At 54.9% G+C, this 25,760-nt stretch overlaps 3 protein-coding genes and 1 long non-coding RNA gene across 7 annotated transcripts; 2 read left to right on the top strand and 2 right to left on the bottom strand.

The window, feature by feature from the left end:
- Positions 1-538: 538 nt before the first annotated feature.
- Positions 539-12,508, bottom strand: DDHD2 (DDHD domain containing 2). The gene is made up of 17 exons (XM_027781142.2): positions 12,091-12,508; positions 10,590-10,780; positions 9,637-9,726; positions 9,170-9,290; positions 8,027-8,116; positions 6,686-6,821; positions 5,835-6,043; positions 5,621-5,691; positions 5,410-5,529; positions 5,122-5,217; positions 4,488-4,619; positions 4,229-4,384; positions 4,047-4,149; positions 3,800-3,964; positions 3,146-3,308; positions 2,753-2,870; positions 539-2,206 (listed from the first exon to the last, which is right to left on the bottom strand). The coding sequence occupies exons 1-16, from the start codon at positions 12,281-12,283 to the stop codon at positions 2,780-2,782; spliced, it is 2,127 nt and encodes a 708-aa protein (XP_027636943.2). The 5' UTR covers positions 12,284-12,508; the 3' UTR covers positions 539-2,206; positions 2,753-2,779.
- On the top strand, positions 9,232-19,399 carry LOC114011092 (uncharacterized). Of its 3 annotated transcripts, none has more exons than XR_008750043.1 (4): positions 9,232-9,370; positions 10,660-11,020; positions 13,645-13,755; positions 16,140-16,620. It is a non-coding gene; the product is annotated as an uncharacterized LOC114011092 (long non-coding RNA). The 3 variants fall into 3 exon arrangements; XR_008750044.1 differs by lacking the exon at positions 16,140-16,620 and adding an exon at positions 14,947-16,133; XR_008750042.1 differs by lacking the exons at positions 9,232-9,370; positions 10,660-11,020; positions 16,140-16,620 and adding exons at positions 12,669-13,334; positions 17,770-17,895; positions 19,040-19,399.
- Positions 16,737-22,218, bottom strand: BAG4 (BAG cochaperone 4). 2 transcript variants are annotated; one of them, XM_055820181.1, is made up of 4 exons: positions 22,075-22,218; positions 19,998-20,258; positions 19,394-19,636; positions 16,737-18,252 (listed from the first exon to the last, which is right to left on the bottom strand). In XM_055820181.1, exons 1-4 carry the CDS (start codon positions 22,147-22,149, stop codon positions 17,749-17,751), a joined length of 1,083 nt encoding a protein of 360 aa, XP_055676156.1. In that variant the 5' UTR covers positions 22,150-22,218; the 3' UTR covers positions 16,737-17,748. The 2 variants fall into 2 exon arrangements, with proteins under 2 accessions (XP_055676156.1, XP_005233616.2); XM_005233559.4 differs by lacking the exon at positions 22,075-22,218 and adding an exon at positions 21,548-22,049.
- A 50-nt stretch (positions 22,219-22,268) lies between these two features.
- On the top strand, positions 22,269-25,444 carry LSM1 (LSM1 homolog, mRNA degradation associated). Its single transcript, XM_055820184.1, has 4 exons — positions 22,269-22,423; positions 22,744-22,812; positions 23,651-23,766; positions 24,924-25,444. The coding sequence occupies exons 1-4, from the start codon at positions 22,378-22,380 to the stop codon at positions 25,092-25,094; spliced, it is 402 nt and encodes a 133-aa protein (XP_055676159.1). The 5' UTR covers positions 22,269-22,377; the 3' UTR covers positions 25,095-25,444.
- Positions 25,445-25,760: the final 316 nt, after the last annotated feature.

Genomic DNA, 25,760 nt, shown 5'->3' on the forward strand with positions numbered 1-25,760 from the left:
GTTGATTGCTGTATAAGCCATTTCCTTTGGGGTGTCTGCAGAGGTTTTGAGGTGGGTGTTTATTTTGTATCTCTTTCCTTGCAGCTTTAAAATGGTTATAAAGCGATGACAATCAGCAGAAAATGAAATGGTGTCTGAAAGCATCCCTTCAGAGGTGCTTGTTTCCCTACACCACGGTTTGTTTTCTCAGACAATGGAAGGGTAGAGTGCTGCTGAGAAATCCAAGGCACAGCTGTATGGCAGGACTGTTGTAAGTAGTTATTTGTCACTAGTCTCCTCCGTAGATAAGTGTGGTTTTGATCAAGCGTATGTACATGCTAACAGCAAAAGTGAGGCTGTAGCAGAGCGAGGCACTTGTGCCTCTGCCGAGCTCAGGACATGACAGTAATGAAACCACCCCTCACCCTCAATTTGGCCCACGTAAGCCCTCTGTGACCCTGCAGCTTCAATAGAAGTTAGAGAAACAGTTTTGCTTTCTCCTAAAATTGTGCACGTGATTTCTTCAACACCCTCTCCCCCCAGACATGCACACACCACAGTCATCTACTTATTTATTTTGGCTTTTACTGGAAAAGACATTAAATAACATTTAAAATGTATTTAACTTTTTTTTTAACAAAGTGCATAACTTAAAAAGCTGATCATTAGAGTGTCCCGTGTTAAGACTGTTCCTTTTCCTACTCTTGTAGGAGATGCTTTAGCAATCAGTAGTTCAGGCGCCGACTGAGCAGCATGTCTGTTTCTGCAGTCAGGTAAAAGAACAGCTTCTGTCCCTGTGGGATGGGAGGAGGGATGTAGGCTGCAAACGAAACTTTCCAAGTAGTGCAAATAATGTAGTACAACAGAGGACAAACAAACAGGCTGTGGAAAAAAGGCTTCTTACCCCATGCAGGGCAAAAGTCAGCGGGAGGGAAAGTGGTTTGGCTCTTCCAAAGGCTGTCACAGCAATGACCTTACACATCACTGAAGCGTCTGCCTCTGCCTTTCCCCGGGGCCCCAGCCTCAGCCCAGCCAGTGAGTCAGCCTGGGTGGTTTTGGTCGCAAAGGGAGGGATCACCAGGGGCTCTCTGGCCCCGTCCCCCTTGGAGCAGAGCTAGCATGCCACAGGTAGCTGCAGAGCTGGTGTAATTTCTTCAGCGGGGTCACTGGGACACTGTCCAGACCTTATGTATCTGGGCTCCAGCTTCGCTGGCTGCATTTTGTGTGTTTAAAACCAAAAACAATGACTGGAGCCTGGCTGGTGCGAGATCCCTGCAGCCACCCTGAAAGCCACACTGCAGCAGGATGGTAGCGTTGCTCCGTGCCCCCCTGCAAAGTGCAGGAGGGCCTCCAAATTGCCTGGGTGCTGCTGAGCAGCAGCTGCTTTCCCCCGGTCTGGCTGGAGTTTGATCTGGAGCTGAAGCTTTCCTCCCGTACAGTTACAGCTGGCCACTAGCTTGGTCCTACACAAGACGCAGGCAGTGCCTCAGGGAGGCCCTTGGTTTGCTGGCTGCCATGGGCTGGGTGAGGGTGCTGAGGAGTCAATGCCAACATATTACAGCAGGCAGGAGCGCCTGGGTCAAGTGTGCATAAACATGCCACTCTCACGAGCTGTTTTACAGGGCAGTCCTGCCTGGCACAGCCCATGAGTGCACGAACCGCACAGCAGCGATTCAAGGAGATGAGAACAGCTGGCAGACACATTCCTGCTCGTCTTGTGCCCTGGGCTTCACCTCCCACAGACCGCAGTCCTTGCGCCTGGTGCTCCGCGTTCTGGCAGGCAGAAGTCGGCAATCTCCTTTGCTCGACAAGGCTGCTATAGCTCTCTCCACGCTGCGTGTTTTAAGGCTTTTATTCCTCAAGGTCACAAGCTGCGAGTTTCCTCACTAAGCCAGGAGCAAGAGTCAGGCCCTCAATGTCAGTTCCTAGCCCGGACAGCTAGTCTGTTTCGGTGCTAGAGGAGCTAGTGCGATAACTTGCAAGGTGGAGGGTTAAAAATATGTGTTGCCACAGGGAGTCACAGTGCAAGTGCTGTGTGTGTTTGAGCAGAAGTGTTTTCCCTCAGTACTTTATCCCCCCCACCCCTACCCAAAATGGAGGAAAATCATCCTTATCTCCAGGTAGCAGCAAGTACTTGGGAAGCAGCATGCGGGACACAGCAGCAGAGGAGAGAGGAAGGCAGAGAGGAAATCTGGACTTTCCTGGTGAGTACTCGGTTGAATTGGATCTAAGAAAGCAAAAGGAGAACGTAGGAATAGCTGCACGAGGGCAGACCAAAATCCACCCAGCCCAGCCTCCTGTACCCAGCGACTACCAGCGTTCAGCTTCGACGGCAGGAAAACAGAAGGATGCACCTCACCCCTAGTCTACCCTCGGCCAGCAATTGGAGCAGAGGGTGAAAGCATCCCTGTAAGAACCACAGGGTCCACGCTCTGGTTCACTGCCTGTCTATAAAAAACGTTCAGCCTCGGCAGCCGGGAGTAGGGCCACATCTCTGGTTGTTCCTGTGTGGACTGAACTGATGGTGACCATACACAGTTGCTGCTGCCCTTAACTTCAGCAGCAGCAGTTAATTAGCTCTGTTCCTGCCTGGTAGCGCTTGTGTGCGGGACAGGAGGAAAGCAGCCAAACGTGCTGACAGGCCAAAGGAAACGCCTGAGACCGCCTCCTGCCTTAGATACAGCACTGTAAATAATGATATTCCTTCAAATGAACCAGATGTCCTCTGAGGTGTCCTAGGAAATTTGGAAGGGGTGTAGGCAAGGTGACTTACATCAAGTGGCAGAACAGCACAGGTTGGTCACTGGCTTCCTGGCAAAGGCTGATCCAGCGTAATGCCTTGTGTCTGGTAGATCTCCTTCAGAACCAGCAGAACAGTGTCTTCTGACTCCCTGGAGGAGGAGGACATGGGAATTAGAGGAGGACACTTCCATCCGTTATGTCAGGACATCTGTGATGGCTGTGGGGTAGCTGCAGCATTCAACAAATGCAGGCAGTACTAGGCAAGGAGACCAGCACCAGTCTCCTTCCTCTGTCTGCGTTCTAGGCAGGAGCCTATCTTGTTTACTCAGTTCAGGCTTTTCTTATTATGTTGGCTTTAAAAATGACAGCATTCTGCTTACATCAGACATGAATTTGAAGCTTTGATGGTTATGCAGAATCTTACCAATAGCAGAGGTGCCCTTGTAGTGCAAATAAGTACTCGTTAAAGCTCTCTATTGGCTTCTCCTGCAGCACATAGTCAATGCGATTCCCTCCATTCAGCCTCCCTACGTTGATGTGGGAGGCCTCTTCCTTCACTGCTGTGGGGGTCTCATCTGGCTTTGTATCTGAAGGAGTCGAGAGCAATGCAGTTCAGCCACGGGGCACCAGCACCCGTGAAAACACATCATTGTCACCATGCCCTCCCTTTGCCCTACTGTGGGCTCTTGCAGAGGAGAGGCAGCTTAAGTGCTTGGTCCTTCCCCCCAGGGCTCGCTCTTGGAAAACAGGATTGCAAGAGACTGCTAGAGAAGGGTGGCAGGCTTGGCGGTCTTACAGACTAGCACGGTGTGCTGAGACCCCAAGGAGGCTGTTACTGGCCAGGCAGATTGCCTCTTCTCCCCTTTCATCAGGCAGTGACAGGGGAAGGCCACAACATTTGGAGAGCCCAGCACATTCGCAGCTCAAAGGCAATCCCTTTGCTGAGCGCAGGAGAGAGCAGCAGTGCCTGGGTTTGATGCCAGGATGGGCACCTCGCCGGCATGGCCACAGGGAGCCCAAGCACTCAGGTTGCAATGCTGCATCCCCAGCTCCCCACCACCCCGCGCGTACCACCAACCTGGCTGCTTCTCCACACCAGTTTCTGCCTCTGCTTCGGCATCGGTACTCGCTGCCTCCACGGCCGGCAGCGGGGCTCGAGTGAAGGACTGCCAGGCTACCCGCAGGGACCCCAGCAAGTTGTTCTTCAGGTCCACACTCATGCGAGTCAGCCCTTCCTTCAGCTCTGAAAGGCAGGGAGGGGTCAGTGTCGGGCTGGGGGCTGCAGCAGCTGCCCAGAGCAGGGGGAGAGGGGCTGCCCTTCATACCTAGGTGCATTCTCTTCCTGCCTTTGTGGTGAGGCAGCAGCATGGGCTCAAACTCCAGATCTGGAACAATCATGGGCTCAATCCTGTACGCCACCGGGTCAAACTGTACGAGGAGGGGGACAGTGAGCCAGGGCTCGTGCTCCATGCGTCTCACGCAGGAAGGCTCTGGTTCTTATACCTACAGGGTGGAAGATGTTGAAGAAGCCTTTGCAGGTGGGCAGGCTGTAGTTGGGGTCTATCCGCTTTACCCCTCGCACCGTGAGAAACATCCCAATGGGAGACCCAAAAGCAAAGAAGATGGTGGGCTTGTAGTTTAGCTGAGGATAGTTTGCTGAGACCTAGGAGAGACAGAGATTCAGTTTTGTTTTATGAGACAAACTCCATGCTGGTGTTACGAGCACCTTGTCGCAGTTAGAGCACGGCACCAAGCTCGGTAGTTACCTGTCCCAAGCCAACGTCCCGGTACTGGCAGTTTCTGCCATCGTCTGTGCTGTCCGGGTTGTGCTGCGACAGGGACTGAGACGCAGCTTCGCGCTCCCTGCTGTGCCCAGCAGCTGCTGCTGTGCTCTGGTCCTGCAGCAACACAAACAGGGAAACCCTGCTGGCAGGGCTCTTCCAGTGAGCCCGCACCACGGCCCATCCTACCCACCCGTGAGCAAGTACATGAGGCAGTGAGCTGCCGAGTGCCCCGTATCTTCCAGAACCACGGCGGTCTTGGCAGTGCTGTCCTACTCCAGCCAACCACCTCTCTAGCTGGCATGAACTTCAGTCTCTACTACCGTTAACAAGTCCTCCTGCTCAGGGATTGCCCTCGCAGGCCATAAGGGTAAAGTGATCCTGCAGGAGAGCAACACCCACGTCACGTGCAGGAGCAGCGAGCAGCTCTGTTGCCACAGCCAGCACGAGCCCGCAAGAGCCACCTGAGCGAGGATGGCCGAGAACGAGGAGGTTGGGGTGCTCGGCCATCGGGCTGGTGGCCCAGGTACCAGTCTGATCGTTAAGTGGGGAAGGCTGCTCCTTGTCAGAAAGCAACGGGATGTGACCTGGATGAACACAAGCCACGCAGAAAACAAACCTGCATCTCTGTCTTGGAGCTGATGTAATGAAGTATCTTCATTCTTGGTCCTAAGGGAATTCCCATTTCTTTAAGGTTTTCCTCTGTGCACAAGAACTGGAAGATAAGCAAGGCAGGTATTAGAGAGGTGTGTGCAGTGAGGGATTTCTGTTCTCTGTAGTTCTGCTCCTGCTGCACTCCTCAGAGACATCTCATGTGCAAATGACTCAGTACCAGGGAGATGTGCAGTGGGTGGGAAGAAAAGCAAAGAAGAAATACAAGAGGTGGCAGAACAGGAGAGCTCCTTACCAGTGCTTGCCTGTCCATTTTCTCCTTCTCAAACACATCACAATATTCAGACAGCTCCAGTTTCTTCAGGATTTCTTTTACTTCCTCGATACCCCTGTTGCTTGAGGTTGTCCTGGACCCCTGTGAACAGAGCCATCAGGGATCACGCTTTTTGCTCACTGATTTTCTCCTGGAGGCTCCCCCCTTCCCCAGGCAGCCAGAGAGCACGTACCTCTCTGCTGTGCTCGTCCTCCTCGGGAGCGGCTTTCTGGTTCGTCAGGAGATCAAACAAAATGAGGGACCCTAGAAAGCAGGCGCAGGCAGACACATCAGCATCTCATCTGGGAAGAGCCCGGAGCCATCGCCTTGCTGGGATGGAAGCCCAGAACCCTCCCTGCTCCCACGGTACGGTGATGCTCACGGGACCCGCAGGTGAAACCCCTTACCGAGGCTGTGCCCCGCAATGGAGACCCCCCCTTTGAAGAGTGGGTTTCTCTGCAAAAAGAGCTGGTACAGGCGGTTCATTTCAGACGCCACCGTGTCCACGATGGTCTGGCAATAGGTGGAGCTGTTGTAGAAGAAAACGTCCAGGATGGTGTCGTTGATGAAGTGACGCAGGCGATTGATGCTCGGCAAAGTGATTCGCTCCAGGTCACTATGGGGGAATGGAGGAGAGAGGGCACTGCAGTTAGGGGTGCCAGTGAACCACACCATGTTTCTGAAGCAAAACGTAAGTTCAGAGAGGGATTGCCACCATCTTAAAGGACGTGTTGTAACTCAGACCCTTGGCTCATGCAGAGATTCAAGGCAGAGCCCAACCTGTGCTCTTACGCTCCAGGCAGGAGTAAGGAGCCTGGCCTTTCTTTTCCTCTGGAGCCTAACCGGCTCTCTCCCCTTCCTAGGGCACTGCACAGCACTGCCTGAGTGCAGAAACAGGGTGCTCTGTTTCCAGAATCCTTTAACAAGGTGTGGATATCCACGATCCCTCCTGATATTAGCCAGGAAAAGGCAGAAACCTCTCCTCTCTGGCTGGATGCTGATCAGAGCAGGCACCTGCTGTGCTCTGGAAAACAGAGCTGCAAGAGTGGTGGGGAGGGGGTCTGGCATGGAGGTGCCCTATGGGACCCTGTCTGTCCTGCTTACCCCTGCATGCTCACGGCCCTAAACACTCACAGCTTTCCCTTTGCTTGCAGTGGCCACCAGAAAAAGCAGCGTTTGTACAGGTGGCGGCTGTCTGTGTGCTCTGCCGTTCCCATGGACACCGGCACGGGAGGAGATGGCTGTCTGGGACACTTACACATCCACCCCGGTGGAGTGGAGGGAGCTGTGCCAGTTCACAGGTAGGAACTCCACCCGGCCGATCTGTTGTTGCTCCTGGGCCTTCTTGAAGTGCGCTTGCAGCATGCTCAGGGAAACATTCCTGAAGTCATTCACTGGAAAAAAGCATGAACTCATACTGAGATCCACCAGGCTACAGGGCAAGCATGCTGCATCAACAACACTTAATAAGATAAAAGAAAAGATCATTACCAGGGGAAATCCCACCAGGGTCTTTAATCTGCTGCGGCTACCCTAAGACCTTGAATCTTTAACTACAAGATCAGGGGAAGGCTCCATGTCCTTACATGTGTGTTTACTGGATTTCACCGTCCCATCTGTAACAAGCCTCCTTTCCACATGCAGAGGGCTTTAACGCAGCAGTCAGGATAAGAAAGGTACTTTCAGGAATTTTTAAAAAAAATTAATCTGTTGTGAAGATGCATGTGTTAGAAAGGGAATCGAGGAGGTGAACTTGAAATTACTCAGTTCTGAGGGAGAAAGGCTGATTTTCATTTCACATGGTCAGCAGCCATGAAAATAGTTTCATCAGATGAACATATAGAAGAATGGACTGCATTAAAGCACACATACATCTTAAAGGAACTAAAGATAGTCTGCTGTGAAAAATCTCAGCTCCCTTGATTTTTACAGGTTAAATCATGTCAGGCTTCCAGGCAGTTTCAGTGATAACCTATCCTACAGAACTGAAGCACTCTGACCAAATAATAATGAACAGGTCAGACCAGAGTTACTTGGGTTAGTACCCTGTCTCCAGTATTGATCAACGGTGGATGATTAGAGGAGTGTCTAAGACCAGCAATACTTCTCGCACAGTCTCCTAACCTCCAGGCATTTGCAGCTTGGGGGTTTCCTGAGCCAGAGGCAGCATCCCTGATTTTGATCCAAAATCACTCCACAGGCTGCTGGATGGGGTATCGTCTGTTAGACTTCACCCCGTGAGATTAACCCGTAGCAATAGACTGAGCAGGTTACTAATTAGTTTAGCAGGTTTAGACAGTTACTTGGAAAATCTGTATCCAATTTGGGAAACTCTCTATTTTGAGCAGCAGCAGAACACAGTGATGAAAAGTGGTTACCCAAACCTTTCCAGATGGAAGGATTTAATGGGTTAGTGAGCACTGCATTCATGCTCCCCATTGCAGTCAGCAAATTTGTCTGTGCAGCTTGCCAACGTGAGCATCGGGATGGTTTGAATGCACTCTTGACAGCATTTCACATTGTCCAGGCAGATGAGGGTTTACTGGCTCTGCTAAAAGCAGCGTATGGGAAGAGCACCCCAGCCAGGCTCCACACCTACCACACTGGACGATGCTCCTGAACCGAATGTCGCATGCTGGGCCGATACCGTGCACCACGAAAACCAAGTGGTCAATTTGCAGCGGCTCTCCTAAGGAGGAAAGAAGAGTTCAGAGCACATGCCCTGCGGGAGACATTGCTTAATAGGGAACTGACCCACTGAAACCACATGCTCTGTAGGAGAGTGGAGCTTCCCATCCTTGCCTCAGCCCACGTAAAAAAACCCTGGAGTTAGTGCCTGAATTGTATGCCTAAAGGGTAGTGGGATTTCTCACGTTTCTGAAGGGTTTGTCCTACTAAATTCAGCTGCCCACCCTGGAATGGATTCGGATCAACAGGACAGTAGAGGAAGATGAGGTGGCTTGTCCCTGCTCCTGTCACCATCCTCACTTCAGCAGGAGTGGATGCTCCTCACAGTTCACTCCCACCCGCCCATGGGACACGTAAGAACAGAAGCAGGCAGGACCAGGAGGACTCAGTGCAGCTGCCCTGTGCTCAGCCCGCTCTGCTGAGCTGCCTGGCCTCCACGTCGCTGCATCCCTCAGGTAGGCACCAGGTGGAGTTATGTCTTGTTCTCTGCTTCCCACACACCTGAGTTTGCATGCCTGCTTTCCTCACGGCATGCACGCTGCATGGGAAATGAAGGGGTTAGATGGGAGTAAACTGCCTGTCCTCACCGCAGGGACAAGTCCTGAGAGCTCAGGGACAGCTGGGAGGGAGCAGAGCTGACACACAGCTTCAGAGATGGGAAGAGCACGTGCCCCAGAAAGTCACCAGCATGTAGATAAGTGACAAACCCCTGTGTCCCTACCATGGAAAGAAACTCTCCTCCTTTACAAACATACACACCAAGACCTCAGGGGTAATTTTAGGCACAGCAGTGCTTTCAGCAGCTCTCGGTGCAGGAGCTGGAAACGCACCGCCTTCTCCCCATGTGTCTGCTGCCTCTGCACGTTCATTTACACTGCGGGCTCTCTGGTGCTAGGGAGGTTTCTGAAAACCATTCAGTTCCTTTCAGCACAAAATTTTTAGATGTGCGCTTCATTTAAAGGATCATGGAAGTTTCTGTCAGTCTTTTTGAGTAACAGGTTGGAAAACAGACCATAGCTTTGGATTGGTGGAGGCGGGGGAGAAGCGAGCTCACCGTTGGGGATTTCGGCAGCAATGTTTTCCACTCCTCTCTTCACAGTCCGAGGTCGACCTTGTTCTGTAGGAGTTGAGCCCCAGTCATCAGAAGTGGCAACTGGATGGTAGTGCACCATCAGCTTGTAAACAAGAAGAGCCTGTCATTAAGCTGCATTGCATACTGTGGTTAAGCAGAGGAGAAATTTTGCTACAACAGCTGGTAGGTGATAAGGGGTGGTACCAGACCGTGCTGTCTGATAGGAGCCATTTGCACAGAGAGAGGGAAAGGCGCATTGAAAAGAAACAATGTGTGAAGCAGACTGCTGGCATTGCCCTCTCCCCTGGTGCCGGTAGGCGGGGGGAATGCTGTTTGGAAAAAATAGATTGCTCAGCAGACATGGTTAAAAGAAACAGCATAAAGACAGGCCCTCAAGAACTGAAGGGATGTCCTTGTTGGTCAACACAAAGATCACAGGCTCTCCTCACCTTTGGGTTGTGCAAGATAATGATTTCTCTGCTAGGAGATTCCAGTTTCTTCTTCCACTCATCCAGGGTCACAGCAATCATGTAAGCTTCCTAGGGAAAAGAACACCCTCTGTGAGTCAGCAGAAGGTATTCCATGAATATTCAACCACTTGGGATGTTCCCACCCATTTTATGGTACCTCTTATCAAAACACTTCGAAAAAGAGGCAGAGAAATCAGGCAGGTCAAGCTGGAGGAGCAGGGTCACCTGAGTATCACCTGCTAGAGAGTTTCCAAGAAGGCCTCGCTTTAACAGCAGACTTCCCCATCAATTTAGAATTGTAGTTGTTGGTACATCAGAAAACAGATTATTTTAAAAAATATATTTTCTTATACATATATCTATATAAATCTACAAATGCATCTTTCCAAAGAAAAGTCTCCAGCTTAACAGCGCAGACCACTGAAGTCTCTAACACTACACATTGTTCAGTGGGTCCCCGTAACGATGATTTCTCTTTCTTGCATTCACCCCTCCCTTGACTCTGGTGAAACTATGAGCGTAGTAAGGATGATCCTCACAAGGAGAGTCAAACTGAAGTTAGAGCAGATAGGGTCAGGAAACAACAGAGCAGAGCTGCTAAAAGCGAGGCTGCAAGCGAGACCAGAGCCGCACAGCATGCCAAGAGCACCTGGGCACTTAAACAGGTAGCAGAAGGATGCTGATGCAGTTGGACGAGGGCAGGAGGAAGGAGAGGCTGCCCAGCCACAGCCATCAGGGAGGGAGACAGTGGCAGTGTTTACAGTTATGTTAATCAGCTGTGAAAACACCATGCCAAAGCCTCTTTTGAGTTCATGTCCTCAGGCGGCACCAGTTGCCCCATATGGAGTTTGGGACAAAAGGGCCAGTATTTGACAATGAGAAGCCAAGATGCTTCTCAGGAAGACTGATGCTACCCGGAAAGGCATGTTTACCTCCAGTTCTTCACTGAAGGTCTCCGAGTAGGGAATATACTTATTGTCCTTGTCTCCCTTGTAAAACCAGGTGCAGCGGCGCACTTCAGATACCTCCTCCTCCCAGTATACTGCAACGCGCTGCCTCTTCTTCAGATGCACGTCGTACCTGCCTCCTGACGTTGGGACAACCAGATCTTCTTTGCCTCTCCCTGTGGGAACCAAGGCCTGAAATTAATTGTGAGAGGACCAGAAAACTATGCTACTGGAAAGCTATGTACCACGCCAGAGCAGAGGGATGAGACTTGGAGCACCTTCTGCAGGCAGCACACACAAGCATGTATGAGCAATGGCAGTAGACACCAATGTTGTCCATACCCGAGCATGGAGAACCACGTCAATGGGCATCCTAGGAGAGATGCCCCAAGTCAGACTTCCCCCAGAGGCAGAAGGTAAGATGAAGGCATTAAGCTACAGCTGTCTTCCACTCTAGTTCAGGCACAGGCTCATGTGGACTCTTCCTGCCTCATATAGATGGTAAAACATGAATTTGTGGCCCTGGGAAGCACATTGTGTAACGCTGGAGGTGCAGGTCTCCAGGTCTCTAAGCCATTCCCCTCTAAAATGCAGAACTCTGCGCAGATCCCAGTATGGACTTCAAATCCTGTTAATTCTGCTGCCTTTTGGGTCTGCCCGCTGGCCAGGCTGCCGGCAGAGCACCCTCCGCCAGGCCATGCTCGGCTCTGCTGTGGCACAGAGGACGGTGGCACAGCCTCTAATCCAAAGGTTCCTTGGAGATGGAGGACAGGAGCAACCCTTGGGCAGTCAGTGCTCTGCCCGCAGCCGTCAGCAGGAGCGGTGCTTTAAGCACAGTCCTGGCAGTGGGTCGCACAGACAGGGGCCCTTTTGCAGCACGAGGGGCTCACTGCAAGCAGTGCCACTCAGCAGACCCCGCTGGCGGGGCAGCACCCCCAGGAGCAGGCAGGCAGGCCACCATGTATCTACGAGGGACATCTCCCCAGTGGAATTCTCCATCGTGCTAGCACCCTCCCATCCACACCGGGAGGGTGCCTGGCAGTATGATTATCTATAATTTAGAGCATATATCAAATGAATGAGGCCAGACCATCTGATGCATCCAAACAGCTTAGTTATTCACACGTTTACAGCTCTAGGAGTAGGCACACTGCCAAAAAAGTCCCGGTTTAAGATTCCCGAGGGAAAATTTTGCATCCCAGGTGGAAGCCATGGATGTGTCCTGGGAATTTCCCTCTGATACCCGGACGGCGCTTCCCCTGAGCACACACCTGAGGCTCTCCCACTGACCTTACCAGGCCAGGTCCTTACAGTGATTTTAAGAGCAGGGACTAGGTATTTATAATCAAAGGGCAATTTAAAAATAGAAGTGATGGACGCTGAAGGCAAGCAGTGCTGCGCACCCCCCCCAGCCCGTGGCGGTGGATGGAGCTTTACCTGCCGTTCCTGACGGGGCAGCCCCTACCCACGGGTGGTCTCACCCTACCTGAGCCGTGAGCCGCCTCCAGCCTCTCCGAGTCCTGCATGCTGAAGGGGATCCATCGCTCCCTGGAATCCATGACCTTGCAGTAAAACCAGTGGGGAACAACCGCCTCGTATCTGCTGGCGGCGTCCGGCTCCGCAGCCTCGGCGGCGGCGGGCGGGGGGGGCTGCGCCTGTTGCTGCTGCGGGGCCGACATGATGCTCCTGCCGGGAGACGGGCGCCGGTGGGTGAATCCCCGGCGCTTCAGCAACGCTTATCCCGAGGACCCCCCCCACCCCCGCCCAATCGCGCCCGCCGCGGCGGGGGCGCCCGGCCGGGTGGCTGCAGCCGCACACACGCGTGTCCGGGGGAGCGCCCCCGCCCCGAGCGCCGCCGCGGCCCCGCTCCGCAGGCGGATGCTCCGGCGGCGCAGGCCCGGCTCCCGGCCCGGCCCCGGCGCCCGCCCAGCCCGGGGCGGCGCAACCCGGCCCGCCCCGCCGCGGCTGCCGTCACCGTGGGGGCGGGCGGGGAGAGCGGGGCCTGCCGGCCGCGGCGGCCTGGGCCCCTGCCTGCGGCCTGGCCCGCGGCCCTGCCTGCGGCTGCTGCCCCTGCCTGTGGGCTCTGCCCCCTGCCCACAGCCCTGTCTGCAGCCCTGCCCACAGACCCTGCCTGCAACTGCTGCCCCTGCCTTGCAGCTCTGCTTGTAACCCTTGCCTGCAACCCCTGCTTGCAGCTGCGGCCCCTGCCCGCTGCCCCTACCTGCAGCTCTGCCTGCAACCGCTGCCCGCAAGCCCTGCCTGCAGCCCTGCCCACAGCTGCAACCCCTGCCAGCAGCCCCTGCCTGCAAGCCCTGCCCGCAGCCACAGCTCTCGGGAGGGTTGCGCAGCCCTTGCAGCTGGCAGCGGCCCGAGTGGATCCATGCCCAAATGCCATCGCAGGCACACGATGCACAGCGTTAATTAGGACTCTGTGGCCTAGGTCTTGATTTCAGGCTGATCATTATGCCCCTAAGCCGGATGCGGGTGGGCAGGGGTGCGCAGTGTCGGCACAGCATCACTCGGAAGCATGTACCTTCATGCCAGTTGCCTCCCACACGCAGCATGGACAAGCACTTGAACATAGGGCGCTCTGGAGCAGAAACCATGGGACACTGGTTTAGCGTTTGTTTTTCAGTCCTTCTGTGCCTCTTCTGCCTTACTGGAGATTGAGAAACCCTCTTCTGGTGGCAGGTGCTGCCCGTAGAAGCAACAGGCAATCCCAGAATAAGGGTTTGGTTTCTGTAAAGATGAGCCTTATGATAAATACAGACACAGTTTCTAATTTGGGGTTTTGCGGTGTGGGTGGATGCTCTAAGATAAACCGGTTGCCAGGAATTGTCGTCCCAGTGCTCATCTCCACCATGGCAGTTACTGGCTAGGGAGACTAATGGCTAGAAGTGCTAAAATCCTCAGGTTTGCATCTGTAGAGCAAATGGCCACAAACCTTGTCCATCCAGCCTTCCCTGCGTGGGGCCCACGCCAGCTCGGCACTGACACAGCTCCTGCCTGTGCCTCTGCTGCAGCGTCTTTCTCCTTTCAGATCGCCATCCGAGCCGTGACCCACTTTGGTTCTGCGTTGAAGGAGACAAAAAGCGGCGGGGACAGATGCAGTTATGTCAGTGGGAGTTTTCTGCAGGCTGCAGTGTGGAAGGTATGCCCTGATCCCTGCTCTCAGTTTGGCTTAGCCTGGGGGGAAACGCATAAAACCCTCCATCTGCCCGAGGGATGCAGAAAACGTTCTATGCAGCCATGTCTTCTCACAGAACAGTTTAAATAACCAGCCCTGCTGGAATGAGAGTCTGCCATTTCAGCCCATTTTTTGATGTTCTTTCATGTGCTTTTAGCTAGAGGTTTATATAACCCTCTGCCAAGTCCTTCCTACATGTAGGGGCTTAAGTTCCAGAAAAGGAAATATTGTAGAGGAGTAGGTTACTTTGATAGGTTCAGCACCAAAACACCAGAGGAGAAACCCACCTCCTTCCTTCTTCCCAGATTTTGTCTGGCTTGTATGCCAGACACATACTTTCAGTTTTTTCTCAGGAACAGATAAAGGTATCATTCTTACCACGTCTCCACAAGCAGGAAACCTTTGTCCCAGTCCACAGAGCACTGGTGATACAGCAGCTGAGTGCACAGTTTTTTTCTTCTCTCCTAGCTGACTGCATTGCAGTGCTACTGAGTTTGCAAGGTATCAGGATTGCCTCCACACTCCTCCTTGCACAGCTAGAACCTACTTACCTCTTTTCCCTGGCGACAGACAGGGGAGGGAAATCAGTATCAGAGCAAACAGGATGCAACAAACAATGCAGTTTTGTTCCTGATGCAATTCTGCTACTGAAACAAATACAGAAGGTTTCAGCCAGGCCCATGGATTCCGGACTAACTTAGGGTGGCTGCTGGCTTCTTCTTTTCATGTACCTGTAAGCAGTGACTTACTGCAGCCTTCTGATAACACCATGTCCTCAAAAAAGCAGCAGGGCTGACACAACGGCGCCCTGTTTGTCTGTGGCCACCTTCCTCAAGCGACAGTAGCAGCAAGGGCTGTGAAAGCCCATGGGTGGCGCGAGGGAGACCTGCCCTGGGGCTGGTGGCTGTAGTGTTTGTGTAGCAGCTCTGGGGGCTGCATGCAGGGTCAAAGCCAGGCTGCAGTTCTGTCCATTCTTGGTGTGGTTGTATAAAGGGGTTGATTTGGCAAAGTGGGGGGAGACTTTATTGCCAGGAGGGGTGTGAAGAAGGACAGCCTCCGCAGCTCTCTGGTGTAGCAGTCCGTGTGCACTGACTGACGAGCTGAATGCTTTCACATTCTCTGCTGAAGCATGACTTACACCATCTCTTGCAACAGCAAATTGCAGACTTCGGCTAGATCCTGCACAAAGGGTATCCAGACCTTCATTTCAACAGCTGTGCCAACCAAATAAGAAAACAAATGTGGTAACAGAGGAAGGAGTGAGCTCTCTGGTAATTCTCTAAAGAGCACAAACGTGGTGAGACTGTGGCCTGGGCTTGGTGCTGAACCTGAAACGGCAGAAGGGCAAAGCGGCAGGGTAGCATGGTCACACTTTTCCCCAGGGCTGGCTCTGCTCCCAAATACGAGTTACAGGAATCAAACATGCATCCACCTCCAGCAGAAAGGAGTGCCTTCAAGGCAGGTACAGGTGGCTTCAGAGCTCAGTCATGCCCCGAGCACCAAAGAGAAGTCTAGCAGAGGCTTTTCTCCCTTCCTGCATCACCAGTACTCCCCTTCCAGCCTTCTCTTCACCTCCTGAGAACACAGGCTCCGCTGCAGCCTTTGCCTCTTGCAAAGCATGGTTCAGGCTCCCATCCGCATATTGCGAGCTCAGTGGCTCATCCCACTCTGCCAGCTGGATTTTTCAGTTCTTGACTTTTCTAGAAAGTGAAAAGTTAGGTCTCTTTGGGTACTTACATTCTTTCTTTACCTTTTCGTCTCCTTCATAGCCTTCTATAGGCAAACTTGTGGGGAATGCTAAAGGATCAGAATAGGACTTAGTAAATCTGAAAGTGAATCTGCTAGAATCCTGTAGCACAAGGACTTGGCTTTCTGCCCCCACACCGAGTGTTTCTTCAGAGCAGTTGATGGGTTTTGTTGCCTGTATTACCTTTCCAAAAAAAACCTAAAGAAAGTTATTACTGTATCAAGCTAATTCAATGAACCTGCAGCAGTCTCTTGGGAAAGATTTCAGAACACTTACATGCAGCACTTAAGAAGCCTTTCAACCATAAGATAAAACAAAAGAGATAGAGACACCATAGCGCTTCTCTTCATTCCTCTGGGTTTAAAGAGCCACTGGTAGCAAGGCTGGCTGTGTGGAAACCATCCCTGCCACGAGTATTTTCACAAGAAGAAACAAAACCAAAGCACAGATTAATTCCTGGAGACGCTGCTGACACTGCTGCCTTTCTCAGAGAAAGAAAGGTGGCATTCACTGGAGCCAGGCCATTGCTTTCTGTACGCACCGCGAACCGGGATAGTGACAGGGCATCAGTATGTTTATTGTGATCTGCTTTATCTCCCAGTATAGCCACTGATCATCAGAAGTCAGATTTCATACTGCAGCCGAAGCACAGATAGCTTGGTCTGCCTGCTCTCTGCCTGACAAGAGGACAAAATAAAACAGCAGCCAAGCGTTTACCCATCCCAGGATATTCAGCTCTTTCCTGGCTCACCTTGGACATGGTTGGTTGTGCACGATCTTGCCACATGAGATCATGAACACATCCGAGCTGCAAAGGTCAGTCCCGTGCACACAGCCCCATCTGGGAATGATGTGGGATCTGCTAGGTGCCTTCAGGACGTCAGCTGGCTGTCAGCCTGCAGAGGGTATGGTCAGAGCCCTCCCAGCCTTGGCCGCACCAAGACCCCTTCCAAAACACAGCCACAGGCCCTAGAGCCACGGCTGAAGGCTCCTGGAGCATCTGCACTGCTTGGGAGGTGATGGGGGCCGCTGTACCCCGGCATCCCCCGACAAGCATTCTTAGAAGTGACTCGCAGCACCCACCCCTAACCTCGGCCAGTGAGACAGCCTGGCTGTCGTTTTGGTTACAGGCAGGTCTAAATTACACAGCCTTGCCTACAGCCTCTCTTGAAAGAAATGAGACTTTGAGACGTCTTAATTACAAAATAACATTTAGAAGTTCTCAGGGTTTATTATCTCGGCACACACAGTAATGATTCACTTGACATGTTGTAACCAGAAGGTTAACAGTAGGCTGAGCCGTTCCCTTCCCCTCTGTACTTACAAGTGCCACAAGTACAGCCCTTGCAGTGGAATACAAAACTTGTAGTATGTGGAAGGACATTACAATTATTTTGACCCAAGTGACCTGGAAAGCATTTCCAGGCATCCTGCCATTGGGGTTGCTCTGCTGTGATGTCGTTCTTCTGCTTGTACCTCTCCATTTCAGCAGCAGAACTGAGATTTCCAGGCTGTTCCCGTGTCCACAGGGGACACCACGGCCTAGCTCTTCACGACAAAGGAAGAACAGCACAACATGACATCTGCTTCCATTGACGGGCTGCCAGCATGGTCCCTTTCTGCAGCACTTCAGTATCGCTATGTGACTGCACTAAACCAAAACAAAACCCCACAACGACACACAAGTTTTTAGGGCGAGGAAGCTGAAGCTGAAAATAACACGCCGTGACTGACAAGCCCAGAGTCTTGGGTTGTGGCTGCACGTTGCAGTGCTGTTGTGACAACATCTGACAAGTGTTCCAGCTGTCTAAAGAACTGCTGTGGTTGCAGGAGGCACCTAGAGATTAGGCTTGATCTGGGGAACTTTGTACAGTGATTTCCTTCCTGCTGATGAAGAGGATGCAGACCCCCACGGAGACCTCTCTACAGCATAACTACCTCAGGTGTTTCTGCTTTTCCAAAGCCTGAAACAAACAAACAATTGAGTTTGCTGCTTCAAACCTCTCTTAATTTGTCCATTGCCAATTTATTTGTTGGGGCTGGGCTTCTGGGGTTGGTTCTTTTTGGTAGTGGGTTTTGTTGGTTTTTTTTAACTCGGGGCTTATTGCTATTCCATTGTCAATAGTGCGTAGCAGAAAGAGCTGAGATTTAACAGAACTAAAACTCTTTGGAACCTCAACAACAGGCTGTGTGTTGTGGCTGATGTGCTTTCACAATCCCTTTCTTTCCAGTTTTTCCAGTATGGCCTGAATTCTGTGGACAGACTCTTTCCTGGCCTGCCGAACACCGTCCTGGCCACCAGTCTCAATGGAATCCAGTTCCAACAGCAGCTTGGTCAACATCTCCTCCAGAAGCCGGTAGGATTTATCTGTCTTTTTTCCTACAAATTCATCCACCTCTTGCTCCAGCTGTTCAGCCTCCCCCATAACATGGAGGATTCTCTGAATCTCTGGCTGGACGGCTGCAGAATTTGTTGAAGGCTGGTCACCGGGTTTTAAGCCAGCCTCCCGGTTCCCAGCCACAAGCTTCCGAGATGCACTGTCATACATTTGGGGCTGTGCGCTGTACTGCACCTTGGGGTTTGAGGGGGATGGCTTGGCGTTGAGCGGCGTGGCTGACTTGTGGTCATTCATTGTCCCACAGTGCTGGTGATTGACATCGGAATAGTAGTTGTGTTGGTTTGCACTTTGCTCAGGTTTGTCGTAAGCAATATCCTAAAGTCAGGAGGAGAAAAAATAATAAAGTATGTCTTTAAGTGCATTTCCCTTAAAGCCAGGAATTAAATCTCTCATCTTGCACTCAAAAGGCAGGCAGGACTGAGGGAACTGGGTGACAGGTGACACCATGATTGCTTTGAAGCGTCCATGCCTGGGAGGACATGGCAGACCAGGTTAGGCGTGACATTACCAGGGATCTGGGCAGCATTTTCTACACTGTCACACACCGTGACATCATAGCACATCACGTCCCCGTGGGCTGGCACCCCGTGTCCTGCCAGGTGGGCTGGTTTCTGCAAGAAGCCCCAAAGAGGGACATGGGACCCATGCTCCAGTCCCTGGCCGTTAAAGAGCAGATCCCCAGCAAGGGGCATGTGTTTAGAAGAAACAGCGTGAGCCACTGAACGGTCATTACCCGTGAATAGGGGAGATGCTAAATAAGATTTCAGGATGGTCCCTTTTGAATATACTAGAGAAGATATTTCTCTGCAGGTAGCATGCTCTTGAGCTGCTCCCAAGGAACAGCAGCCCCCATCCCCAAATCCCCCCATCAGGGCTGCTGCTGCACATGCCAGCGCTGCTGCCTGGCAGCCAAACCTCTGGAGAGTCGTTTGACTCCTGATCAAACCCAGAGAAAGCAGAGTTGAACAGACCCCACCAAACACATAATTTCCTTCTATTTTTTGCTTAAAAAATTCCTCAGCAGAGGATGACACTGCCCAAAACAAGCATTGTAGAGGAATACTACAGTCTGCTATACCAGAGTCTGCAAACTGACCCACAGGTTAGTCCCACACTGTGCTGAAGGATTCCTGACCACGTTCGCTGTGTGAGAGAGAAGAGTTGGACAAGCGAGACGAGGTCTGACCCGTTTCAAGACCTGTCCTGGGACGTCTACTATCTCCAGTACCTTTCTGGAATTACAGCTGTGGATTTTGGTCTTCTGTATGCAAACAGGTATTTTTGCTGGCAGTATTCTGGATACTTGCTGCTTTATTTCTACCTAAACTAACTGTGCTCGGAGAAAGGGGCATTCCTAGGAGACAGAGGCAAGTTTTGAGGAAAGCTGTGTCATCTAGGTGGTCTGACACCAGACAGGACCCAGTGTGGGCATGCGCTGCAGAAGCATCAACTGTACCTTTGACTCCCACCCAGGAGAGTGGGAAGGAGCTCCACTGCCAGTCCAGGACGGGTGTGAATCCGAGAGGAAGAGGTTCCCGTGCATCGAAGCAGCAGGCCATGTGTAACGTGGCTGCACCCCATAGAGAGTGGGGGGAGCCCATGTGTCCTCTGGGGGTCTGGGCTGTGGCGGAGGCCCCTGTGCCGTGACCCCTGGATTGCTGTCTCCATACGGATACTGCGGGATGGGCATTCCTGGGGTCTGCGAGCAGAGGGGGAGAACAAGCATTACCCCTGGAGCCACTCTGAGCACTGCTCCCTCCAGAGAGCCCTGGAAACAGCTGCGGCACCAGACGTGCCACCCGATTCCAGCTTTCCTCGCCCAGGAGCTTAGAGTCTCTGAAGAGCAGGTGACCAGCAGTTCTTGTAAGAATAAAACCAGGCAGGGCAAGCTGCTCAAGGCACAAGAGCCATTAGGGCCCATGGCTCCATCGGAGGGGGCACTGCAGTCTTTCCCTCTGCTGTGGCCCCATAGAACAACTCCTTGTTCCCCAGGAAATGCAAGCCCAGCAGCTGCATCGACACGGGCTGGAAAGCACTCCAGCCGCTGCCCGGCCTCTTACCTGTGGTGGGGAGTAGCCATGAACCTGCTGCCTCCTGAGAGAGGACCCCTCAGCAGGGCAGTCCGGCGGGGCGTAGCTCCAGGGGGGAGCGGGTGACGTGGACCCATACATGCCCGTGGACTCTGCAGGGTAGGAGGTCCGCGGGGGCCCGGAGCAGTAGTACCCCCGTGTCTGCGGCAGGCCGGCATAGTGCGGGGCAGCGCCGGGAGCTGGAGGGTACGGGGGGCTGTAGGCCCCGTTTGCGTAGGGAGGATCCATTGCCTGGGAAAGAAGGAAGAGCAGAGGAAAGGTGATGGGCCACGGACACGGGGCAGAGGGGCTGTGGGCCAGCCCAGCAGCAGCCCAGAGAAAGAGGACCGGCCCTTCCTGCGGTATTTAACTAGGGAGTGCCTTTGTCCCCAGGCTGATTTGCCCCCGTGTTAGCTCTTCCTGCTCCAGTGTGGCTTTCTGTTGGCCTGTCTGCCTCACGTATTGGTCCCCTGGCCCTTGCAGCATGCTCAGGGAGGCATGGCAGGGAGACGGATTTGTCTGGACGGTGGGAAGAGAGGGGATACACTAAGCTTAACCATGCTTCGCTCAGAAACACGCGTACAGTCCCTCACAGCAAGCAGCTCTTAGGAGCTTCAGCCACGCCAACGTAATCACCAACTAGGGGGTGAAAAACACTTCAGGAAAGTTCATTTCCGCTTTGTCTGCAAACAGAAATGATGCAAGCGGACGAGATGGACCAGTTCTGAGGCCCAAGAGCAGGGTGCTCAGATCGCTGTGCCACAGGTCACGCTGGGGCCACAGGAGCAGTCGGGTCTGAGGACTCATTGTATGAAAGGTCTGTACATCCAGATTGTTTCTGACAATTTACCTGAATACATTTAAGTAATCAATGTCTATGGAATGGGAGTTTCCACCTAACGAGAGACAATGAAGCATCAGGATTTCAGGAGCTCACACATGACTCCCTGTAGCTTTGGGCAAAGCAGTTTTTTGCCTGCAAGCTGTTTCATGGAGGAGAAATTGTATCACCTGCGTGCCAGGATTTAGGAAAGAGCCAGATCAAACCTACATGTCCCGTAGGATTAAAACAATCCGCAGTTATGTCTGAACAGCAGACGACCTCTTTGGAAAGACTAAAGCCTTTCCCTTCATACAGTATTTGTGCAACGGCCCCTATTGCTGCAATAAAACCAACAACAGATCTGGAAAGAGCAAGCCACGGGGCTGGGGCACAGCGGGACCAGCAAGGCTCTTCTCCCCAAGCTGCCACCCCAGCACCACCGGCTCCTTTCCACTGGCGGGGTCTGTTGTACCAACACCCCCAGTCGTGCGGCCAGTGCCTCTGCTCTGCCGTGCCCGGGGAGAGGGGATGTGGCAGGGGTGGGCTGCCCAAGCCCCGTGCTGGCGTGGGGGACCAGGTGCTTCCGTCTGACCGGCACCGGGATGCATCCTGGCCGGCGATGCCAGGTGCTCACTCGTCCTCTCGGCAGCACACCGCAGAGGACGGCGGCATTTCCCCAGCGATCTCTTCATTGCAATACGCGCCCCAGAAGTGTCACCTTGGACTAGATACGAAGGTAATGCTTCACGCTCGCCATGTTCCTCCAGCAAACACCTGCCCAAGCCCCGCGGGGCGGGAGAGCGGGATTTAATGCCAACGGGATCCGATGCGGGATCCTTTTGGAACCGAGCTACAAGGCCTGGGAACATAAAGACGTCGGTGACGGGCGGAGGTGAGGGGGGCTCGGCGGGGCGCCCTCCCCCACGGGGCTCGGTGCTTTCGGGGCGGTCGCGCCCTCGGCGCTCCCCGCGGGTCGGGGCCGCGCAGCGCCCACCCCCGCGGCCCGGCCGAGCCCCCGCCGCCGCCGCAGCCCGGCACGGCTGAGAGCAGGGGGTCCGCGCCCGTTAGCGCTGCAGAGGCGCTGCCCGCCCCCGCGGGGCTCCGCCCGGGCCCCGCCGAGGGCGCGGAGGCCGCGGCCGCCCCCAGGCCGGGCAGTGGGCGGGCTCCACCCCGGTGGGCTCGGCTCAGCGGCCGGGACCGGGCCGGCCGCCTTCCCCCCGCCGGCCCCACCGCCCCCGCCGTTACCTGCGCCGCCGGCGGGCGGGGGGACCCGGGGGGCCACGGCGGGCCCGGCTCGGCGGCGCGGTCGCGGGGCTCCATGGCCGCCGCCCCGCCCCGTCCCGCCGCCAATGGCCGCCGCCCGCCTCGCCGCCAATGGGCGGCAGGGCTCCGCCAGCGCCAGCCAATGGGCGGCCGCCCCGCGCGCACGGCCGGCTTGGCTTAAAAGGGCAGCGGCGCGGTGGGCCCCGCCCGGCGGCGGGGAGGTTCCGGGGCGGCGGCGGCACCGGCGCATGGCGGCGCTTCCGCTGGGGGCGGCGCGGCGGCACCATGAACTACATGCCCGGCACGGCCAGCCTCATCCAGGACATCGACAGTGAGTGCGCCGCCGGGCCGGGCCCTCCGCGCCACCGAGGCCCCCTTCCCCCGGGGCAGCGGCCCCCCGGGGCGGCTGGTCCCCCGTGGGGAGGGAGCTACCTGCTTCCCCCCGTGGGGTGGCGGGACCTCCTCGTTTCCCGGGGGCGCCGCTCCGTGGGGGGCGGGGGCGCCCCCTCTTCCCCCAGGGGGGCTGCCCCCCGCGTGGCGCTGCCGTGGCGGGCCGGTCACCGCCCGCCGCTGTCCCCGCGCCGTGCCGGGGGGCGCGAGGGGCGTTGGTGCCCGCGCGTGGCTGTGGCTGACCCCCCTCCTCTCCCGCAGAGAAGCACCTGGTCCTGCTGCGGGACGGCCGCACGCTCATCGGGTACCTGCGCAGCATCGACCAGTTCGGTACGTCCGCACAGGGGGGCTGCGGGGGGTCCGGGTGGGCTGGGACAGGCTCCGGAGCCGTGTCCAGGAGCTGGCGAGGAGGCGGAGGGCCCCACGGTGCCCGTTCCCGTGAGCTGGCTGGTGCTCTCGTGCCCCTCGGTCCACACTTACTGGAGCAGCTCCATTCCCAAACGGTGGCCTAATGGGAGAGAAGAGTTTGGATTTGGGGGGAGATCACCGCTTAGTGCAGCGCTGCCCCGCCTGCAGCAGCGACCCCGCGGGTCCTGAGCAGGGGTGTTAAAAGGGATCAGCGTGGTGGTTCACGGAGTGACGTGGCTGCAGGCTGTGTTTTTAAAGCGTTTGTGTTGTGCATTAACACCCACCTGCATGTCCCCCCGGACTTGGTGCTTTACGGAGACTTTGCCCAGCACTGGGTGCTGCCCACGCTCCCAGCTGCATCCAGCGCCGGTGCTGTGGCATCCCTTTTTGGGCAGAAATAGCCCAAGGCACATGTTAGGTGACGTTTGCACTCAGAACCAGGTGCCTTGGTCCTTGCCTGGAGCCTAAAGCACCAACAGTGCCGTTGTCTTTTCCGCTGTTGTCAGCGTGTGCTGCTTGGGTCGGCTCAGCCCTGGCGCTCTGAGCTCGCTGCTGTGCCTGCACAGGCTGCAGGAGCTGCTGCGTTTCAGCCGGGGAGATGGTCGGTGCCTTCGGTGATCCAGCTCAGAGGACCTGCCGAGAGGCATGAAAGTGCCGGTGCCATCGCCCCTCTGGGTTTTCTGCCTTGCTGGGATGAGACACTTTATGTCTGGAAAACAGTGAAACATGGGTTATTTTCTTTGTCTCTTGATTGCTGCAGCAAACTTGGTGTTGCACCAGACTGTGGAGCGCATCCATGTGGGCAAGAAGTATGGGGACATCCCTCGAGGCATCTTTGTTGTGAGAGGCGAGAATGTTGTTCTGCTGGGGGAAATAGTAAGTAAGCAGCTCCTGCTGCCAACTGGGACCGCGCTGGTGGCATTTGTGGTGCTGTGGCAGACACCAGAGCTGGGCATCCATCTGTCTGGTGTGAAATACGGTCACTGTCTCATTGCAGGGGCTGAAATTTGCAGCCCCTCCCAGGGCCGGTTCTGGCTGAACCATCAGGAAGATGCCCCTGTGAGTCTGAGGGCAGGGGGCAGAGGTGCTGTCCCACAGCTGCTCTGGGACGGCGCGAGGGGTAAAGAGCAACATGTGGCCTGGCGAGTGGAGGGAGATGTGAGGAAGCCTTGGCCTGTGTGTGGCATTGCTGGAGGGTGTCACTAGTGGCTGTCTGCGGGGCCGTCGCCTCGCTGCTGGCTCATCACCCAGGGACACTGTCTGGGATGGGCTTGCGAAGAGTCAAGCGCTGTCTCGCTTGCTGTTTGCTTCAGCGCTTTGGGCTGAGCTCAGCCCAGATGCTCCGTGGGAGCCCCATCCCATGGACAACTGTCCTGGGCGTCCCTGCCCATCAGGGTGCTGCCTCCAGCACCTCTGTTCTGCATCACCTCCACCTTTTGATGGGACTCATGGAAGACGCATGGGCACAGGCTCATCACGGTCCAGTGGTTGCTGGGGCTTGCCTGGAGGAGACCGTCCTGCACGAGCAAACCTGTGACCATGACCCAGGGGGAACCTGAGCATTTACAGGACCAAATCCCCTGGCTGCCTTCGAGCTAGTAAGCCCAGAGCTTGGGAGGCAGACCCTGCCGCTGCTCAGCTGCTCACCTCGGGAACAACTTTGGCAAGAACGATGGAGCATGTCGTCCATGGCGCAGCGAAGCCCACTCTCCCCGGGAGCACGGAGCCTGGCCAGGCGCTTATAGGAAGTGCTCGGACATCACCGAAGGCCAAGCACGTGAGAGGGGTGTGTGTCGGTGTCCCAGCAGAGGTGCAAGTGCAGACCCGCCCCAGACTGTTGCCATCCCAGATGGCTTTTGGCCCCCCCAGCCTGGTGCTGTCCTGGCTGGTGCGATGTGCTCGCAGAGACGACGTCGGCCCAGCCCTGAGCTGCCGTGCGGGCAGAGCGGTGCCCGCAGCATCCCACCAGCTGAGCTGCATGTTTCAGCCGCGGCAGCTGCCTTGCAGTGCTAAACAGGCTGTTTCTGTTGCAGGACCTGGAGAAGGAGAGCGACACGCCTCTGCAGCAGGTCTCCATTGAGGAGATCCTGGAGGAGCAGCGAGTGGAGCAGCAGGCCAAGCAGGAGTCAGAGAAGCTGAAAGTGCAGGCGCTGAAGGAGCGGGGCCTCTCTGTCCCACGGGCAGACACCCTGGACGAGTACTAGATGTGCTGCCCTTCGGACCTTCCTTCCATGGCAGAGCGAGGGGTGCTCCGTGATCCTCCCGCACATGGGCAGATCTCTTTGGAAAGGTGGATTTTATTTTCAGATTGTTTTCTGTGGTGCAGATAACTAAAAAAAAAAAAAAACCAATGCCTTTAGTTTCTCCTTGCGGAGAAGGAGAGAAGGCATTTGGCTGACCTAGGTGGCCAGGTGCGCTGGGGAGCTGGGGTGCGTGAGCATTTGTGTTTGGGAGGCAAATCACTTGGTCCTTCAGGTTTGTTTGCTTTTTCCTTCTCACGTGGCCCTGGGTGAGAGTTTTCCTTGATGTGTAAATAAATCTTTGATTTCAACAACGACAGTTTCAGCTCTGTTCTGTGACAGCGTGGGGCTGGAGCTTTCCAGCGCAGCGGTGGAGGCAGCAGCCAGGCCTGGGTTGGCTTTGGGCAGCTGCCAGGCGGTGTGAGCCTCCGGCACGCAAGCAGGAAAGAGAAAACGGCGGCGAGCGGAGCGGGCTGTGCTGCAGAACCTCTCGCTTCATTTCCCTGCGAAGCAAAACACTGGGGGAAGTGCGTGTGCAGGGGGGTGGGTGGCAGAGGGGGTCCCCCCGAGTAGCTTTTCTCTTCCGAAGCGGCTCGTTGCTTTGCAGGACGAGCCATGCTCCACCCGCCC

Source organism: Falco peregrinus, chromosome 17 (genome assembly GCF_023634155.1).
Source record: "Falco peregrinus isolate bFalPer1 chromosome 17, bFalPer1.pri, whole genome shotgun sequence".
Lineage (NCBI taxonomy): Eukaryota > Metazoa > Chordata > Aves > Falconiformes > Falconidae > Falco > Falco peregrinus.